General features: G+C 46.1%; 1 protein-coding gene across 2 annotated transcripts; it reads left to right on the forward strand.

Annotated features, from left to right (window-relative positions):
• The first annotated feature begins 5,696 nt into the window (after nucleotides 1-5,696).
• Nucleotides 5,697-18,461, forward strand: IRF4 (interferon regulatory factor 4). 2 transcript variants are annotated; one of them, XM_010708414.3, is made up of 9 exons: nucleotides 5,699-5,828; nucleotides 6,612-6,899; nucleotides 7,237-7,423; nucleotides 7,893-7,978; nucleotides 8,540-8,681; nucleotides 10,234-10,341; nucleotides 11,513-11,866; nucleotides 14,953-15,065; nucleotides 16,634-18,461. In XM_010708414.3, the coding sequence occupies exons 2-9, from the start codon at nucleotides 6,696-6,698 to the stop codon at nucleotides 16,775-16,777; spliced, it is 1,338 nt and encodes a 445-aa protein (XP_010706716.1). In that variant the 5' UTR covers nucleotides 5,699-5,828; nucleotides 6,612-6,695; the 3' UTR covers nucleotides 16,778-18,461. The 2 variants fall into 2 exon arrangements, with proteins under 2 accessions (XP_019469314.1, XP_010706716.1); XM_019613769.2 differs by lacking the exon at nucleotides 10,234-10,341 and having other exon boundaries at nucleotides 5,697-5,828.
• The last annotated feature ends 2,089 nt before the right edge of the window (nucleotides 18,462-20,550 follow it).

Below are 20,550 nucleotides of genomic sequence, written 5' to 3' on the forward strand. Positions count from 1 at the left end.
TCCCATGCCCCAGCCAATGCACCCAGCTGGCAGCCTGGGTCCCAGTTTGTCCCCAGCTGCATCTTTGTCCCACTCCCACAACAGCCACCCCTGCCCTCACCTTGTGCGGTCCATCGTATGAAAACACAATCCAATAAGTGTTTTGTTTTGTTTTTCCAAAGGAATCAACTCAGCCTTTACCTTGCTCTTCATTGTAATAAACAGTATTTAAACAGGTACTGTCTCTGGAGCAGTCCTGCTCCTCCACTCTTTCGAGATATCATGCCCAGCTTGATTGAACTGCACCTGTAACCAAATTGCAATGAACGACTTAGTGTTAGTCATGTTCAGGATGTCTTCAGCTGTCAATTACATTTTTGGGCAATGACCTGAAGAAACTCAGCCAGGTGGGCTGATAGTCTGAAATCCAGGCTACTGTTCACTTAGACTTTTTGAACAAGGAACACTGAATACAGAAGAAGCTGTGGTATTGCTGTGCCTTGGATTTCGACAATACTCTCAGCCCTCACAGGACAAAGTTCAGCTTGAGTTCCTAGGCAGAAGTGGGATGGGTTGTTACTCCACGTAGATTTTAGAGAGCTGGACAAACACCTTGAGAAGTGACAGCAACCAATGCTTTCCCTATTTTTCATTTGAAATATTTTTTTTTCCATTAATCAAACAATTAAATGAAGAAGTGGTGATTGCTGATGAAAGTGGTTAGACCATCACAGTTTGCTCTGCTCTGGGGAGACGGGGAGGGGAAGGACAGTGCTCCCTGCCCATAAGCGAAAGGAGCTTACAAGCAGGAGGGGGACTGACTTTTTAGATGGGCTGATAGTGACAGAACAAGGGGGAATGGCTTTAAACTAAAAAAGAGGTAATTTAGGTTAGATGTTAGGAAGAAATTTTTTACTCAGAGAGTGGTGAGATACTGATACAGGCTGCCCAGAGAAGCTGTGTCTGCCCATCCCTGGCACTCAAGGCCCAAGATGGGTCCCTGAGCAGCCTGAGCTGGTGGGGGGCAGCCCTGCCCAGGGCACAGGGTGGGATTGAGTGGGCTTTAAGGTCCCTTCCAACCTAAACGTTTCTGTGACAACACTGTATTCAGAAACAGAGCCAACACAGAAAAAAAGAATGGGAAAAAGATGTTGCTCCAGATTAAACCGCTGCACTATGAATCCAGCCTTGGCACACACTGTCCAATTTCTTGCTTCAGTCAGCAAAAAGCCCTCTTATTGCTTTCGTTCATAATGTTGGACAATGTGATTAGCCACACTGCTTATTCATGTTTTCATTTCCTCAGCTTGGAGGAATCACTTGATTCATGTATCCAATGCAAAGATGACTGCAGGGTTGTCAGATATCTTCACTTTGTCTTGCTGTGATTGTTGGTGAATAGGTAGTGATAAGGAGCTGCCTCATGGCTTCTCAAGCAGTGCAGAGTGACCTTTCAAGAAATACTTTTTAGTAAAACAGGCTTTGTTATCGGTATCCTGCAAAACACAGGCACACGCATGTGCACACACATACAGACACTTGTGAAATCCAGGCTTTTCGCTCCCTTATGAAATACTGAAATTTAGAGCATCACAAGAGCAAATCCCACACCTCTGTCTAGTTTTGTGCTGGAAAAGTTCATGCTGTGTGACTCCAGATGACTACACCAGACTGTCTGAATGCTGAAGCAGTATGCAGTTCCTATTCTTCATACTACTCTTCATTCCTTTGGTTTCCCGAAGGTAAATTTCTTTTGTTGTTTTCTTGCACTCTCTCAGGACACTTGCCATTTGCCTCATGCTCACCCAGGAGGCCCAGTGGGAAGTCCAACGAAAGCTTTGCTGTGGATTTTTGGGGTAAGCATCAACCCAAGGTTTCTGAGCTGTGTCCTTGTCCTGGTGACCTGAGTGTCCCGTGTCAGTAAGTGAGCATGCCAAGCTTCCCTATGCACAGCAGAGTTGCTCCAGGTATTGTGTTGCACAGTGCAAAGCTGTTTTAGTAGCAGACAGGAGCTGGGGCATGGAGACATAAAGGCAGCCGTACAAAGGGCAGCACAAAGTATTCTTGTCTATGAGGCAGAGGGGAAGTACATAAAAAGGAAACAAAATGTACACCAAATTCACCAAAAATAATCACAAGTGGAACGTGAGACTTTTCTGTTGAAAGCTACAACGACATGGCTGGACGCTGATAGCCTAAAATGACTGTTTAATTACTAACATGGAAGACACGTGATAGAGAAATATTGTTGCTGTTTTAAATGGAGGAATTGCAAATATCCTCCCAAAATGAGAGGAGAATGCTCATGTCCTGGTTTTAAAAGGAATTGAGTTTTCTTCCTCGTAGCTGGTATGGTGCTGTGTTTTCAGTTTAGGATGAGAATAACATTGGTAACACATCGATGTTTCAGCTGCTGAAGAACAGTGCTTACAGTGAGTCACTGATGCTGCTTTGGGTCTGAACTGTACTCCTGCTTTGGGTACTGGAGGGCATTGCCTCATGGACCAGAAATGGGGATTTGTGAGGACTTCTGAGGGAAGAAGGCACTCACTGGAAACTAGTGCCAACAACGAGGCATAAAGCCCTTCAAAACCCTGATCTCAGGAAAGGGATCTTGGAGCAGATAAAGATGTAAATTTAGCAGCTCAAAGCCTGTTTTGGGGGCTTAAGTCACTTCTGAAAATGCTTTTGCCTATGTGGTTTGTCAAGTGCTTCAGCACCAGCACAGCTGGGTCCCTGAAGATCCCTCCAGCTCGGTCTCCGTGTTTGTACCCATTGGGACGGCCCAGTTGCTGGGTGACTGCTTTCAGGCCCAAGGGGGCTTGCACAGCTGGACCTGAGGCCATGCAGAGCTGCAAGGCCGGGTCCAGAAGATGGTTCCCAGTGGCATAGCCTCCCCTGCCTTCATGGCTGGCTCTCGCAGCACGCTGCCACCAGTGCTGGTGAGGTGCAACCAATGCAGCACACTCAGTGAGCGGGAGCAAGGCGAGCCCTGGTTAGGTTCCTCTTCTTCATGGAGGGGATTTCACGGCCTCCAGTGTGGGGAGAGCCCCTGAACGATGGCAATCCTCAGAGGGCCCTGCTGCGAGATGTGATGCCTTTGCCACATTCCCATCAGGCCCTGACATATGGACAGATGGGCAGATCACATGCCTCTATGGAGAGGCTGACTGGCCTTGCCTCAGAGGAAGCAGCAGAGACAACCCCTCTGAAGGCTCACCCAAGCTTGAGGAGCACCAGGTTGCAAGAGCTTTGACATGTGCACATTTGGGATTAGCGCTTCCTAAGGGCCCCAGCTCCAGGGCTGCTCTGAGCTCATCTCTGGCTGCTCTGCACTGGGTGCAATTCCCACGTGAGTCAACTGGAACTTCAGAGGGTTTTGGTGAAAGCAGAAGCCAGCTTTCTATGCACTGGGCATCAGTGAGTGGCTGTTGAGAAGAAACAGTCACTTTTCCTGGCATGCCTTTAGTCAGTGTGACCTTCAGAGTGTGAAACCAGGGGCCTGGTGGTGAGTGCAGTGGTTAAACAGCAGCGAGAGCATTTCACAATAAGACTTCATTTGACACTGAGAAAACTTCCATGTAGACACTGAGGCTTTAGGGCAGTTTGTAGGGTTAGGTGCTCAAGATGGTATTGAAATCACTAGAAAAGGTGAAAAGGCTGTGAAGTGCTCTGAGTGTTCAGATCAGGAGCAAGACCAGTGAGTGAGTAACCATCCCAACATATGCAAAAAGGACATGGGACACGGACAGCCTCCTGGTGCTCTGCTGCAGCATCTGATGCAGATAACACAGTTGCGTTATTGATCAGAGTTTTCTACTTTACAGTCTGAAATGATGGTCCTGGTTTTTTTTGGCCATCAAATGGCTGATGTCCAGAAACCCTCATCAACAACGAAGTCAGCAAAACTAATGACATTATCACATCTTACTCGTAGGAAGACTTATTTGTAAAGCCAAGTGTGCACTCGGGAGTCTGGCTTTAGCATCTACTCTAAGATTTGGGCAACTACATATGGTTTTCTAATACAATTCTGTTTGCATAAAGACAGCAACCAACCACCCAGCCGTGTATATATAGACGTATATATATACATATATATAATACATATATATACACCATCTTTTTTTTTTTTTTTTCTTTGAAAGGGTTATGATTGGCTTTGTATTCTCTTACAAATTTCTGAGTGTGTAATTCACCTAATTCTCTACCATGGGTTGCATTGGACATGTACAACTATTTTTTCAAGGCATTTTCCAGAAAGACGTTATTTTTTTCTGAAGGGTTTGATCTAATGCAGATCAAATCTGCATGTTTCACAGCGGCCAAAATTTTTTTGTCTAAAAAAATGAAAAAAAAAAAAAAAAGGTACAAGGAGCCTTCATTTTGTAGAGATATATTTCAGGATGGTTTTGTACTTAATGAAATTGCAGCTGGTGGCCAGTTTTGCCTCTTGGAATCATACTGTGGATTTTTAGGAAGCCTTTCAGATGCCTTAGCATCATGGAATCATTAGGGTTGGAAAAGACCTCTAAAAGCACTTAGTCCAACTGCCAACCCATCAACAATATTGCCCACTAAAATGTCCCTAAGTACTACCCTTTCTTTAAATACTTCCTGGGATGGTGACTCCACCACCTCCCTGGGCAGCCTGTTCTGGTGCCTCACCTCTCTTTTGGAGAAGAAATTCTTCCTAATATCCAACCTGATAATATCCAGCCTCCTGGTGAAGCCATGGCTGCTTGTCTTGCTTTACAGCGGCCATCCCTTCCAATCTCAAAGAGATGTTCCAGTGCTTGAAGGTGCATTAACTCGTGACTGCAAAGATTTGGTGGGCGCTGCCAATTCTTTTTCTAGAGGATGGTGTGCTATAAACCCAATATCTAAAAATGGCTGCGCTTCTCACTTCCCCCTCAAAACGTGGCGATAATTACATTTAAATTTCAGAAGATGGCGTTGAAGATTTGCAATTAATATCCTAAGCCCCACGCATGCCCCACTACCAGCACAGGGCGCGATGGCTGGGCTTTCATCTGATACGTTACAGCAGAAAGGATGTGGATGTGTTGGAAACGTTACAACAGAACAACAACAAGAAAGTGCCGTGGCACGAAACACGTGTCAGAAACCTGAACGAACCGAGAGACCTCCACGGCAGCCCGCACCTCGCACTTTTTGACATCCAGCTCCTTCGGGCTGCTGGCAAGCGGGTCACCCACCTCCCTGGGCCCAAGAAGGGCTCAAGAAGGGGACATAATGGGGTCACGAAGGGGTCACGATGGGATCACGAAGGGGTCTTGTGAGGGAGAAGCCATACGCTGGGGGGTCCCGCGGCTCCGGGCCGGGCTCGATCCCCGCTTCCAGCCCGCGCTGTCTGAGCCGGGCACAGTCGGGGTGCGGGCAGCGGTGGGTGGGGGGGGTGGGAGCCGCCGGTCCCCGCGGCGCCGTCTGGGCCGTTTCTGGTGGGTGTCGCTGCCCGGCTCTGTTACAGTAAAGCCCGCCCGACGAGCGCAGGTAGGAGTTTCCCCGTGCTATTTATGTCTACGTGTGTGTCTGCATCGATTAAAAAAATACACGCGCGGACGCGCAGAGGGCGCCGGGCCGCTCCCCCCCGCCCCGCAGCGTGTGTTTACCAGCAATGGGCATGTGTCACTGCCTCAGATGTTTTCCAGCTCGCGAAGTCCCCGCTCCCCTCCGTCGGCTCCACCTCCGGGCGGGGGCCCGCCTCCCCCCTCCCGGGCCCGGCGCCCTCCATCATATAAAGAAACTTCCCGGGGCCGCCGGCCCAGTCGCGCTGCACCCGACGGAGAGCAGCCGCGCGGCCGTGCCCGCTCCGGCGTCCGGCACAGGTAAGCGGCACCGGGAGCCGCGGAGCCGTGGAGCCGTGCCCCGACGGGCGCACCCGAGCTCGGTCTGCGCCGACGGGTGGGGCGCTTCTGGGGGCTTTGCCAGAGGTTCCCCGTGAGCACGAGCGGCGGAGCTGCCCGGGGAGGGATGCGAGGACCGGGTTTGGTGTGCGGGGCGTGAGGGATGCGGGGATGTGCGGCTCTCACTGCGGCGCGTTGACGGGAGATCCGAAAGTCTGCCCGCGTGCGGAGGCGAAGGCTGCATTTAGGGGAGCCGCGGAGCCGAGCTTTTGAGCAGGGGGCAGTCGGTGCGGTGTGTGGACAAACTTTGCAGTGCTCTGAGTGGTACTCTGGTGGGAGCAGCTGAGCGTGGATGTGCGTCGGGTGCTCGGATGTGCTTTGCTTAAGGGAGGCTGTGAAAGCTCCTTTGCCATTACAGTGAGAAGCCGCATGAGTTGTAAATGTGTGTGAAGCCACCCGATTTGTGTGGGTCTGCCCTTGCATTGCGAATATGCGTCGTGGTTTTTAATTTATTTTTATTTTTTTACTTTTTGGTTAAAAAGATCTAGTGGAACTCTGAGTGAGTCAGGAGGTTATGCCCGAAGGCAGTCATGCTGAACATCCCAGCCACCCGTGTGTGCTCATGCATCACTGGGGCAGGTGGATCTCTGTCAAAGCCTTCAGTGTTGGAACTGCCTGGAGTGGGGGGCTGCTGGTGCTCTGTGCTGTCTTTCCCGGATGCTCTTAGCATCCTTTGAACCTTGGGTTTCCCTCTCCCTCCCGCAGCCCCCACAGAGCTGGTGCTCAGCCACGTGCGGTGCGGTGGGCTCAGCAACGCGCCCCCAACCCTGATCCCCTGACACAAGTGGCATGAACTTGGAGCCGGGCGAGTGCGGGATGAACTCAGTGAGCTGCGGCAACGGGAAGCTCCGCCAGTGGTTGATCGACCAGATAGACAGCGGCAAGTACCCAGGGCTGGTGTGGGAGAATGATGAGAAGAGCATCTTCCGCATCCCCTGGAAGCACGCTGGCAAGCAGGACTACAACCGCGAGGAGGACGCTGCCCTCTTCAAGGTACGGCGCCTAGGCTGCCCACTCTTTCTCTTTTCCTTATGCCTGCTGAGCTGTTTTCCTGCCTTGCCCCGCTGCTTTTTTATTCTCCTAAACCTATAGAATCATTAAAGTTGGAAAAGACCACTAAGGTCATCTAGTCCATCTGTCAACCCATCACCACCATGCCCACTAAACTGTGCTGTAGGGAGTAAATTCGTGCACACGTAGGCACAGGCATATATGGTGTCTCAAGCATTGTGAACTTGTACCTTGTAGTTGATCATTTTTTTTCTTCTTCTTTTTTTTTTCTTTTTCTTTTTTTTTCCCTTGCTCTTTTGATTACCTGAAATATTTCCAGGCTTGGGCTCTTTTTAAAGGGAAGTTCAGAGAGGGCATTGATAAACCAGATCCCCCTACCTGGAAGACCAGATTGAGGTGTGCTTTGAACAAGAGCAATGACTTTGAAGAGCTGGTGGAGAGAAGCCAGCTGGACATCTCAGATCCCTATAAAGTGTACAGAATAGTGCCAGAAGGAGCTAAAAAAGGTAAAACATCTCAAATTCCCTGTGTAACAGAGTGTGAATGTCTGTCTCATTGTAAGCACATGAGGACCGAAGCATGCTTTCCTGGAATGGCCATGCAGTCTTTGCAGAAGTGGGAGCCCAAGTGCAGAGGTCAAATACATTTCATTCTGACTGACAGGCAAAAACACCCTGGAAAAAAAAAATAACTTTCTCGATGTAGGTTTTGAATACAGGGAGGAGCAGAAGTGCTCTGAGCTGAGCAACCACTGGATTGGGGATGCCCAGTCTGTGACTGCTAGCTACCAGCATCTGCAGGCAGTCCCAGAGCGGGCAGGGCCCCCGAGGCAGGGGCACAGCAGGGTGCTAGAGGGCACTGGTGCGTGGCAGCACTTTGGGGTTTTTGGCCTTCCGGGGGGTGTGGGGTTTCCTCTCCCTGGCGGGACAGGGATGTGCTTGACATCATTTCTTTCCATCCCTCTGGTGAACATAGGTGCGAAACAGAACAGCATGGAGGAGCAGCCATTGATGAACCATCCCTTCCCAATCCCGTCTCCTTACACCTCACTACCATCCCAGGTATGACGTCAATTGTGCGTTTGGTGCTTGTGCACTGGGCAGTAATGGCTCTGTACTCTGCAGTATGTCCTTCCTGGCTGACATAGCTCTCTTGAGTTTTTTTTGGAAAGAGAAAAAAACATCTAATTATGAAAACAGAAATTGGGAAGCAACTTTCCTAATGTCATATGAGGCCACAGGGCAGTTAATTTCTTTTGGTGTTGTTTATTCCTGAGTAATTGCTCTCTTCTGTTTGGCCATAGATATTAGTGTACTGCCATCCTCTTGGAGCCAGAATGTAAGCACCCAATGAAGCATTGCTATTCCGAACAGACATTTACCAGCAATGCTTTGACTGCCTTTTGTTATTCTACCCAGCTTGTTATTTACACCAGTGGTGAGAAGTTCATTTGAAAGTCCCATTGGTGGTGGTGGTGATGTGCCATTCTTGTAGGCTGGGCAGTGCTTAGACCTCCATGAGTTTTGTCGGGGCAAATAACGCCAGGAAGCTGAAAGCTGATGCAACACGCAGCATCAGTTCTGACAGCTACCAGGTAAAAAATATCTCATTACATTGAATAGGTACCCAACTACATGGTGCCCCATGAGCGCAACTGGAGAGAATTTGCCCCGGAACAGCCGCATCCCGATATCCCCTACCAGTGTGCCAGCGTCCCCTTCGCAGCTCGCAGTCATCACTGGCAAGGGCCCGGCTGCGAGAATGGTAAGAGGGTTTATCCCATCCAGGGCTGGTGGCTGAGGCTGATCAAAGGAGAGGGCGTGTGACCTGCAAGAACTGCAGGGTCCACCTTAGCTATTCATGGCTTTCACTGGTGGACATCACTCGCCCCAGTCCTGACTACGCAGACCTTAGAGCTCTGCTCACAAACCAACCCTCAAAAGCCCTGAGCAATAAGAAGGGAACCAACCTCCCAACCCCAGATGGAAATGTGTGTTCCTTAGCTTTGCTTTCTGATTTTGGGACTTCTGAGGCACATGTGAGCAAGATTTTTTTCCCTCTAGCCTTGTGGGTTAGAATGGTGTTATTCTCCCAAGTGGGCAGCTGAAGTTATTACTTTTTCTATTAGACAACTTGTCATAGGTTGAGCATCTCTTGGGGCTGGCACAGCAGAAATGGAATAAAGAGACATTCCCTTCCCCAGAGATCTTACAGTTTGAGCCCAGTATAATCACAGCTGCATGGAATCATAGAATGGCTTAGCTTTGAAGGGTGCTTAACAATCATCTCATTTCAGCCCCTCTGCCGTGGGCAAAATTGGCAACACTAATGTCTAAAAAACATAAGAGTCAGGGAACTGTGTGTCATAGGCACTTGCAGAACAACTCACCTCAAGTAGATGGGCATTTGCTTCATGAGGAGAAGGAGGTGTTGCAGTGGGAAGCAAGGAAAGACTTGGGAGAGCAGATACTGAGTGTTCAGAGGACACTTCTCTGGGTATTTTTGTGCAGAGAAATAGTTTTTATTCTCTGGGTCTGCTGAAGAGAAAATCTTGATGCAGTGCAACTTTTGCTGCTAGTATACTGGAATTATTAAGGAGAATTGTTTGGTTTTAGCTGAGCTACTTGCTAATAAAAGTAGGCCTGTTGGCTGCATGAGCAATGCTCCGCAGTACATCCCATGCAGCAGTTGGGCACACGCTGGGACACTTGCTGATGTTTGTGGCAGCTGTTGGTGGCTTGTCCTGGGTGTGCTGCTGAGCTATAGGACTTGTCAGGAGGTGCAGTCCTGCTGCTGGGAAGAGCGCTTGCTTCATCGTAGAGGGACCTTTACCTACATTAAGAAACAGAGGAAAATATTAATTTCTTACGTGATAATTCGTGTACTGATAGGTATTTGTTCAGCTAATAGTAGTCTTGGTAATACAATTCCAATAATCTCCTGCTGCACAGTTTTCTCTGCTTACTTCTAAGTCAGTGCTGATTCCAGCTTTATTATCATGCCTGTCTTAAGTAACATTCCTTAGGCTGAACAGATTGTTTTTTGCAGACAACTTTTAAGAGCACTGTAGTCTAGTTAAAAATGTTATTGTAAGAGGGAGTATTTCACAGAGACCCAGATAAAAATACAGTCCAGATAACATCTTGAGTGTTTGTAGTAAGCATATTTGAAAAATGGGAAACAAAACCATTTTACAAAGCAGAAGAAAGAGAGTTCGTGAAGCTCAGAAAAACTTAATTTTGCTTACCTTTGACCTCTGCCCAAACTTTTCTCTTAGGATTTAGGTAGCTGTCACTGACTTTTGTTTGTGAAACAGGTTGTCAGGTGACAGGAACCTTTTATGCTTGTGCCCCTCCCGAGTCCCAGACTCCTGGCATCCCGATTGAGCCAAGCATAAGGTCTGGTGAAGCCCTCGCCCTGTCAGGTAAGGTCTACAGCCCCTCAGGGCTTCTGGGGATCCCTACAAGAGACTCCCACATCTGACTTGCCCTTGTGTTGTGTTTCTCCTTTCTGATGAAAAGGAAAAAATGAAAAAAAGTTATCTTTTTTAGTGAATGAATCTGTTGCATGTGCTTAAGCCTTGATTTGCTAGGATATTGAAACACTTGTAGCCTGAACTCCAGGGAACTTAGGGGCAGTGGTTTGAGTAGGTGGAAAGCTTTTCTGGTTCTTGGTTTTAGTGCTGGATAGTGTTGATGAACCACCAAGGGCGTCTGAAGATACTGAGGGTCAGTGATGTTTAGCTCAGTTTCTATTTGGGAGGAGCTCTGTGGTACCTTGCTGTGCTCCTGCTAATGCCGCCTGGCTTGGCTCTGTTTCATTATTTGTGGTAAATAAAGGCATTTGGGAAAGAAGAAGGGAATGATCTCAGTCAGCCAGCTCTGCAGACATGTAGCTGCCAGGGGAAGTTTGAATAACTCTGGGAAAGGGTGCAGGAATGTGCTTGTCACAGAAATAGTGGATAAACCTACAGCAGGATGCTCAGCAGGTTTCTTGAGTCTTCTGAATCAGGGTCTGTATGTCTATATGTGCATATGTATGTATATATACACACATTCAGTGCCATGTGAGTGCCAAGCTGATCGAACTGTCATTTGAAAGGAAGATTTGGGAATTCAGGTACAGCTGTGCAGAGCTGGCACCAGCAGCTGCTTCTGTTCAGGCAGCCAAGTGTGGGCTTGCAGGTCCCCTGTGCAGAAGCCCCTGTTATGCAAAATCTGGGGAGAAACACTGCTACTTCCTGATTATATCTGAGGAAGTTTACTGAGCCATTGTGTTTAATTGTGACATGAGCTTGGAAAATGTGACAAACAACTGTTTTTTATGCTGGCTTTCCCTGCTTAAACCGAAATGTGAAGTTTGCTGGGCATTAGTTCCTACCAAAATCTCACATGAGTAGCCCTCTTAATAAAATTAGAGACCATGTATTCCATGCTCTTTTTATGATTTTTGCTAATGTCATCACCAACCAAAAGAGTGCCCATGGCATAGAGGCTCAGAATGGCACTTATGTCTCTTGGTCTTAATGCAAATTTAAAACATAAAATATTTGTGGGAATATACCATAGTCATCCTTTTTGTTTTAATTCTTGTAGATTGTCGGCTCCACATCTGCTTATATTACCGTGAGATACTGGTAAAGGAGGTGACAACTTCTAGTCCTGAAGGCTGTAGGATATCCCAGGGCCAAAGTTATGAGGTCAGCAGCCTGGAACAAGTCATCTTCCCTTATCCAGAGGATAATGGCCAGAGGAAGAACATAGAAAAGCTGCTGAGCCACTTGGAGCGAGGAGTAATACTGTGGATGGCACCCGATGGCCTCTATGCTAAGAGACTTTGCCAAAGTAGAATCTACTGGGATGGACCTCTGGCTCTCTGCAGTGACCGACCCAACAAGCTGGAGCGGGATCAGACATGCAAGCTCTTTGACACTCAGCAGTTTTTAGCAGGTAATTCCCTCTGTGGCTTTGGTATAATTTCTGAAAAGGTAACCTGGACACTCTCCATGCTTTATGGGAATGCTCTCTTTATGATAGCAGTTGCTCCTCACTGCTTCTTTCAATGAAATGCAGCCAGGGAGCATTGCCTTCTGAGAAATCTTGTCTAGTTCTGCTGTGTGCACAGTCTGTGTCCCTACACAAATGGGTGGGAGTGACAGCCAAACCACACATCGCTTTATGAAGCATAGGGAGGAACCTAATAAAATAATTTTCCCAAATGTTGGGTAGCAGAGGAAGATGGATTCTGGCCTTGGATCTGCTTTGATAAGTCCAGGGCAGCACTGTGATCTGCAGTCATCCTGCTCTCAACCTAAAGTGAGCCTGGAATCTGTCTCAGAGCATTCCAATATTGACATGGATTCCAACAGAAGGCTTTCTTTTCTATCTGGGTCCAGCACCAACTGATGAGGCCAATGGCACCTGTTGGGAACGGGCTTTTTTCTTACAGCTTTTGGAATACGGCTCTATATCACAGCACTTTTCAGCATGTAAAGGTGCCCACCCAGAGAAACTGGGAGCCAGGCCTTTCCTAGACATTGGAAGACAGATCGGGCAGCAGGAGTGCATGCAGCCTCTGGTTTGAGATGTATGACATGGCAGACAGGCAGTTCACACATTGCCCATTAGAACAGGGCATCAGTGCAGCAGGAGTCTCTTAGAGGAATAATGTTTTGCAGGTTTTTTTTTAAACCCCCTAAACCAGCAGTTTTAGCACACATGTTCCAAGGTTGCTGCATCATCCTAGCAAAATGGCCAAGCAAAAAAGGCGTCTAATGAAAGAAATGTCATGGATATGAAAATTGACAGTTAGAAAGGGGAATTTGAGGTTAGGGCATTGGCTTGAGCTTCAATCACATGCTAATTTTAAGACTCAATTCTGCCTGTGATGATGGTTTTGGAAATCCCTTTCCCTTTTCTCAGAAGGTTTTTTAGATGTACTCCGGGTTCATCCAAACGGTTGACAGTACCTCTCTTTTTAGAAGCCTAACCCCAAAGAGAAGCTTAAACAATAGTTACTTTTTCCCCCTCCTAAATTACTTGTGCACTACAGCCTGTGCAAGCCCAAGGATGTGGTTGTAGCCATAGTCTGTGGTGTGTGCAAAATAAGCTTTTGCATGTGTTGATGCTCAGCTAGGTTTATTAGTGACTTGTCATGGACACACCAAATCTGCAAGTCAATTGAAAATATCGAGCTCCCAGACTGCAGGCAAGCTTGAGCTTTCCCTTATTAGGAAATTCTGCTTTCTTTGGGAAGAGATACAGGAGATCTCTGCCAGGAGAGGAAGTACTGGACAGCAGAGAAAGGGACCGAAGTAGAACTGTGGACTGCAATGGTTAGGATCCTGTTGAGGAGCTGGATCCTGCATGCAAACTGCTGCCTGCCTTGGGAGTCCTACAATAGTAGTAACTCAGAAAATGGGTGGATGGCTTCTGGGGAGCACTGCATAATAAATGCAGTGAATTGGGGTAGGCAGAAAGTAGGAGGATCCAAAAAGGGAATTGGGAGCATGGCAGATGGCAGCTGCAGGAGGACTGGCTTGGCAGAAGGATGGGAAGCTGGAGGTAGAGTAAAAGGATGAGAAGTGGTCTGAGGAGGAGTGTGGGGGCACTGCAGTGCAGGGAGGCATGTGGGCATGGGAAGAATGAGTGGAGGGCTTTGGAGAAAGGCAAGGCTGGCTTCCATCATCCTGCTGGTAGAAAAGAAAGGACTTCTCTGGGTCCATGCCAAGGACTGCTGGGTAGCATCCCCACAGATAATCAGGATTTGGAGAATTGCTGAGGCTGAGTAAAATGAGAGGAAAAGAAAGATGAAAGAAGTTCTCCATTAGCAGCATTGTGTTGGTTGGGCCATGGGTGAACTGTCCTACCCTCTCCTGAGGAAAGCAGGATTGCATGGATCTCTGTTCTCTCTTTGCATAATGCCAGAGGGCTCACAGCACTTTCAGAGTTTTTGCTGTGTTTTAAGTGAACTTTCCACTGTGTTACTCCTATAGCTGATCCTCCCAGTAAGACCAGTGTGTCTAACTGGGGAACTGTTGTGGCAGCTGCTGAACTCATACTTTGTTCTGAAAAGCTTGCAGTTAGAGTAGAAGCAGCAGGTATATATTATAATAAAAGATGCATGATGTCAAGTTCAAAGACTCTTATTCCCCTGTATAGCAGGGAGCACTTTGTCGTAAGACACAGGTTTTTAACTTTAATTGCCATTGCAACTTTTCTTCAGAAAGCGTAAAGAAAGCTTTAAATTAAAATGAACTCTATCAGTCAATTATGTAGTGATGCTTTACATAATGAAGACTGTAAGGAAAATTTTGTATTAGATGCAATTTTTTATACTGTGGAAAGGAATACAGTCTCTAAAACGCAAGGAGGTGATTTTGGTCTCTCTCATAAAAGCCTCCCCACCTATCTTTTACTGAGAACACTTTGGTGTAATGATGTAATTTGACTTTTTCCTTAGTGCAAAATGTGGATTAGTGAAGAGAGTATAGGCACACAGAAGACAATCTTTTTTGCCAGCTTAGTGCAGGGCTTAAATAAAGTCCTTCATCTTCCCATACCTTCCTTTTCCCCCTCTAAAAACAGTGGTGGCAGTGACTTCATGACAGTGTCTAGCTGAGTCTGAATTTGTGCCATGCAGTACTTTGACTCTACAAAGCCATTGGTTTCAGTGATACTTTTGGCTGTGCTCTTGAGTGGGTCAGGACTACTGCTGGCATTTGCTCCACAAGGTTCTGATGACAAGGCCAAGTAAAAATATTTACTGGAAGACATCCTGGTTTGTGCATCTGAAATGATTTATGAAGCAAGGCAAACAGAAAAATGGCAATGTTATCACAAGCTTCCCCAGTCTGCAGAAAAGTCTCCAAACACAGTTTCTTTTCAGTTTCTTCTCCTTACCTCTGGTCTTTCTCCTGATTTCTCTCATCCTCTCCTTAGATTTACTTTACCTTCTCTCACTGTGCTCCAGGGTCCTCCATTTGGAGCTCAGCCATCCACAAAGACTTTCTTAACAGCCCTTTTCCTCTTCCCAGAGCTTCAAGCCTTTGCTCATCATGGACGTCCACTCCCAAGGTACCAGGTTGCTCTGTGCTTTGGGGAGGAATTTCCAGATCCACAGAGGCAGCGAAAACTAATTACGGCCCATGTAAGTAGGACTTCTTTGTTTGCTAAATGAAACACATTCCTTAAAGGATATCAATCTGCCAGTCAGACTTCTGCCTTGCAGAGGATGTGGGGAAGGTGGCAATTTCATGATAATGCAGCACACACTCGAGTCTGAGGTTGAGTTCCCAGATCTTCCAGGACTGGTGGCCCTCAGAAGATCAGAGCACCCAGTTACCCCCTCTGTAAAGCATTTGTCATCAGTGATCTCTTTTACAAAGACCATCAGGACTCAAAAAGTACCCTAGAAGAGCTGGACAGTGTTGTTATTAGTGGCCCCATGGCACAACACCTTGGGCTGCCAGGCCAGTGCAGGACACAGTGCTTTCACCTAAAGGTGCTCCAGAGGCCCAGCCTACATCCCAAAGACCTCAGCCTTTGGACTGATGCAGGGGCTACCAGTGCAGCTCCAGTGTTAAGGTAGCTGGCAAGCTCGCAAGCTGGCTGACCACAGTTCGCTCACACTCAAAGCTAGTGTTTCAGGATGCTATCTGAGAGAGGGTGCTGACAGAGATTGAGACCGGGTACTTTCTAAATTGACTGTTTTGGCCCATGTAACCACAAGAGAGGTGATAATCCACACGCTAGTGTTAAGGTATAAGTTATTGCTTCCTTGGGTGGAAAGCTGGTGTCAGTTTTAATTTTTCAAAAGCCCCCGGGTAGCACAGGACCCAAATCAACCTTTGCTTGGGCTTTACTGGTTGCTCCTCAGCCTGAAAAGTTGAACGGGCTGTCCCAGCTTGTGGAACTGCTCTATGGCAGGGTTCCCTGTTGGCTCTGTCCCTTTCTGCAGGTAGGACCTGCTGCAAGTATATGCTTCCACCCAAATGGTGCCTCTGTCTTAATGTGTAGGGGTTGTAGAGAAGAGCCCAGCTGCAGTGAATAAGGAGAGTTTTGGGTTTTAGTGCTTAGTGTGCAACTTAAATATTTGCAGCCAGGGCCCAAAGACCTGGTGAGGAATAGTGGTTTCTAAGCAGATAGAAGTGAAGGCAGTATTAAGTCATGCACATCTCTCTTGGTGGTGGGCAGCAGCTGAAGAGATGCCTCAACAGAGCTTAAAGGAAAAGAAGTTAAGAGTAACTTGCAGTTAGGTTGATGTCTAATTTAAAAGATAGTTATTTTGTGGCATACCTAAGCACATCGGAACATTTCAATTTAAGACCTCAAAGTTCTTAAGGACGAAGATAAGACTTGCAAAGCTCTGGGTATGGATTTAAACACACTAAGTGGTCACAGACATGTCATATGTCACATTGCTCATGTATGTGGGTGCAATTGCAATTACATCATCTGTGTCACTGATAATGTGCTCCTCTAAGTGAAGACTGAGCAAATAAAGTGTGTGTGCAATTAGAAAAACATTTGTCAGCAGAACAGGCAAGTACTATCTTAGAAGAGAGATCAGTGAGAACACAGAAATTATTTTCCCATTCTGGCAAGCAGAGGTGTTTTGTCCTGCTCTGTTTTTTAATTTTAAAACACCGTAAATGACTTACATGAGGAATGTGAAATCTTGTTATATGTCTGATTAACATTTTGTCTGTTCTTAAGGTTGAACCCATGTTTGCCAGGCAGCTGTATTACTTTGCGCAACAAAACAGTGGACATCTTCTGAGAGGCTATGATTTACCAGAACTCATGACTAGTCCAGAGGATTATCACAGATCTATTCGCCATTCCTCTATTCAAGAATAAGATCCTCAGAATAAGTGTTTCTAAAGGCACTGTAAAGGTTATGCAGAGTGGAGGAGCTGATCTGGATAGCAATTTGGAGATCCAAATCACAGCTGGATGTGTTTGGGGGACCAAAGGTTCAATGATAGGAAAGTGAACTGGGACAGCCATACTGTATGATACAAATGATGGGTCTTCAACGTTTGGATGCTACATCTCACATAAGTTCCACTGTTGCTGGGAATAACTCAAAACTGACGAAATGATTGCTGTTTACGTTTGCTTAATGTTTTCCTTGTGTTGTGAGGACTGATTCTTACCGAAGACTTAAATCCAGAGTTTACACTGTTATACTGGCAGGGCTATTTATTTTGGATTACGATCTCAGGGAAGGTACATAAATTTGTGATGTTCCCAGTTTGAAGCTGTAGCTACTGTAGGTAGGTAGCGAATGTAGATGGTTTATTGAGAATAGCTATACATGTAAGTGGTTTTAAACTTAGACTGATAAGCGTCATACCTATATTCTTATGTAGAATTTTTTAAAAACAATGTAAATCTTCAGAGACATATTTTTTTTAATACCTGACGGACATTTTTCCTTACAATGCCACTTTGCTGCCACTGTTAGTATTGGATTAGGCCTCTTGATAGCAGTTTCTAAGCTGATTGGTTTGTGGTACTGTGTTATGACCATTTAGCTCACGTTACCTGTGGATTAAAGTGAATTAACCACTATAATTCTAGAGTCCCAAAGAGCATATTTAAAAATAAATCACATTTTATTTTCTTACCATTGCAAACTACTATGCATTATACATATATGTGCATTAGAATTAAGTTGGCAGACGTTGAAAATAGCACAGGGAGTGGTCCTGCTACCCTTGGCTAATGTGACACACAGGAGGCAAGCTGAAGTGATCAGCACTTCAGGCTTGTACCGAGCCAAGCTCTGCTCTTGGTGTGCACTCATAGCTTCCTTCCATTGGTACTGGAATGAATATGAAGGAGGAGATTGAGGAAAGCAGAACTTGGCCTCCCAAACTAAGACAAGGAAAAACTTCTTTTAATGTTTGTTTTAAAATCTTCACAGAAGTATGACTTCATGCAATTTGCAGCCTTGTGTGCTAGAATGCCATCAAAGAGGCAAAGAGAAGGGGTCTGTTGAGTCTGTGTGGTAGTAAAACCTCCTCGCTGTTACACTGGAGATCAGACTCTGTGATCACGCTGCTTCAGCTCCAGAGTATGACCTCCCTGTGGTTAACATATGTATTTCACTTGAGTTTCTAAATGAAGAAGAAATGAATGGTACTTAGTCTGGCAGCAGACTTGTTTTCTAGGGACTTCTAACTTATACATCTTAAAGATGCATACTCTCTTGGGATATGTTATCCCCTTCCTGCTCCACAGTGCCAGGCAGAATTAATGGATCATTTTTACTTTGTTACCTGGGGTGTTTTTCCTGGCTTAAAGATTCTCATAGGGGAGACCTCTGCCATAGACATTAAAAGCACTGTTCTAGGTGACCTTCAGAGCTTCTGCATATGCTTTTGGTCTGTGCATAAATTTTACCAGAATGGACTTTTGAGTTCAAACTGAACTGGTATGATACGATATAATATCTGATGTTTTTTCTAGTGGCCGTTGCTTCATATGCTCATTGCTTCAGCTCATGTCTTAGAATAAAGTCCTTATTCCCTACCAATTCAATTTGTATGTGTTGCTTTCAGTAGTGGGGCAAATCTATTGAGCTCAGTCCTACACTGCTAACCTGGGCAATGCTGATGGATAAGGCTCTGGGGAACTGTATTTTCAGACAAAGGTGCAGGGGTAGGTCAAAAGGTAAGGATTTTTGCTCTTACGAAAAACAAGGGATATTAGCTCGTCCTCTGGCTCAGCCCAGCATCCTGACCTGCGCTCAACTCAATAGAGCTCAGCCACAAGGCAGCTGTCATCCATCCACTGGAAGTCAGGGTCTCAAAGAAGTTTGTCACACTCACTAGCTTAGAGAAAAGTGTAGAAAGTTATCTATGAGGTGTTAGAAGCTGGGGAGCATCTTTATATTGAGTATCAAGGTACATTATCATTCTCGACTTTGGAATGAGCTTTTAAATATTTTTCTTGAAGAAGCAGCTGAGAAGAGGAATGGAGAAGAAAGCCATCTAACTCCTGGCCATGCAGAACTTGCTTAGCTTTCGTGCAGCCAGATCCAGGTGAAGGGCTTGCTGTAAGCAAGCAGAGAGGCTAAGGGATGGGAGGACGAGAGTGGAAGAGAGATCAAACTGTTGATTTATACCACAGATTATTTTACACGTGGGGACTTTACAGTTGTGTTTGACTTTTGGAACAATGTTTTACTGTTCAAAATAACTAATGGATACGTAAAGTGGAAAAAAAAAAAAAAAGCAAACAAGACGAACCCTGAAAACATTTTCTCCTTTTAGTATCTTTCTACAGTCGCTAAATGAAAACATTTGAAGTACTTCCTACTTCTGTTAACTTCTGTTTATAGTTTCTGAGGTCTACTTCCTTCCTGTTATGATTTCAGTGGTGTTACAAATGACATGCTTTGCTCCTGTCAACGCCAAAGGCATGGCTGGTGTTTTTAACGATTTCAGTGCACGATTTATCTCAGTATTGGTTTCTCTTATTTTAATACTGCTCAACCAGTTTCTTGAAAGAGTTTCGTGCCAGAGTTCTGCAACTGAAGTGCTTATCTTCAAAATTTGGTTCTGCTAAGTGGTTTTACCTGCTACTGTAAACTCTGTGAGCCTTAACAGGATTGTAGGTTAACCAGAAAGAGGAGATGATGTATTTTAAGCTGAAACAGGGTGTAACGGGGTTTGTGGAAAAAACACAGGATTCACGTGAAAACCCCTGTGGCCTTTCAGGCGGGCATATGTGTGCTGTTTACATCAGCGTTTGTCAGCAACGTGGAGGTGGGGAAACACCACCTTTGCAGAGAGCTTTCAGGAAAAAGAAGCATTTTCTTGCATGTTGTCAGATCATTGTCTGTGAATTCGTGTAGAGAGGCAGAGGGAGAGACAGCACATTAAAAAGTGGGTGGGTAGTTTGAAACAATCGTAGTATCTCCTTTCCCATTCAGTTCTATGCATTACGTTCAGCTGAACCTGGATGATATGATGTGAAAAATTGTCAGGGTGTTTTTAAATCTGAATCCCCATCCCTGGAACAGTTCAAGGCCAGTGTGAATGAGGCTCTGGGTGATGTGATCTAATAGGTGACAACCTTGTCTGTGGCAGGGGCTTGGAACCAAATGGTCTTGGAAGCGCTTAGAAATGAGAAGCTGTTTTGTTTCATAGAAGTCTTAAGGGCAGTCTTTGGACATGAATTTGGTTGGCTCTAAGATGCCAAAACATTCCCATGACTTGGAGCCAGTTGCATTGGAGCTGGTGTGCAGGCTACTCACCGGCCAACAAGCCTATAGCCCGGTAGCTTTGAACCCACATGGGATGGTTGCATCCACTCATCATGGCACTGCTGGCTATGAACACCCACTGTCTGAGGAATGCACAGTGCTCTGAGGCTTGAGTGTGCTGGAATGCCAGACAGGGTGGAGCTAATGGAGGTGTCCAAGAATAACAGTTCCTTGGCCTGCTTCTTACAAGGGAGTTCTAGATAGATAAACACAGTGGATGGGATCATGTGGTTTGCTATGGAAGATGGGAACTTGCTCCTTAGGGAGTTAGTAAGAGAGTAGGGTGATCATCTGTGCTCAAACAGGAACTAAAAATGGTCAGGGACTTGAATTTGGACTTGAATCATCTGCACTG

Source organism: Meleagris gallopavo, chromosome 3 (genome assembly GCF_905368555.1).
Source record: "Meleagris gallopavo chromosome 3, MGAL_WU_HG_1.1, whole genome shotgun sequence".
Classification (NCBI taxonomy): Eukaryota; Metazoa; Chordata; class Aves; order Galliformes; family Phasianidae; genus Meleagris; species Meleagris gallopavo.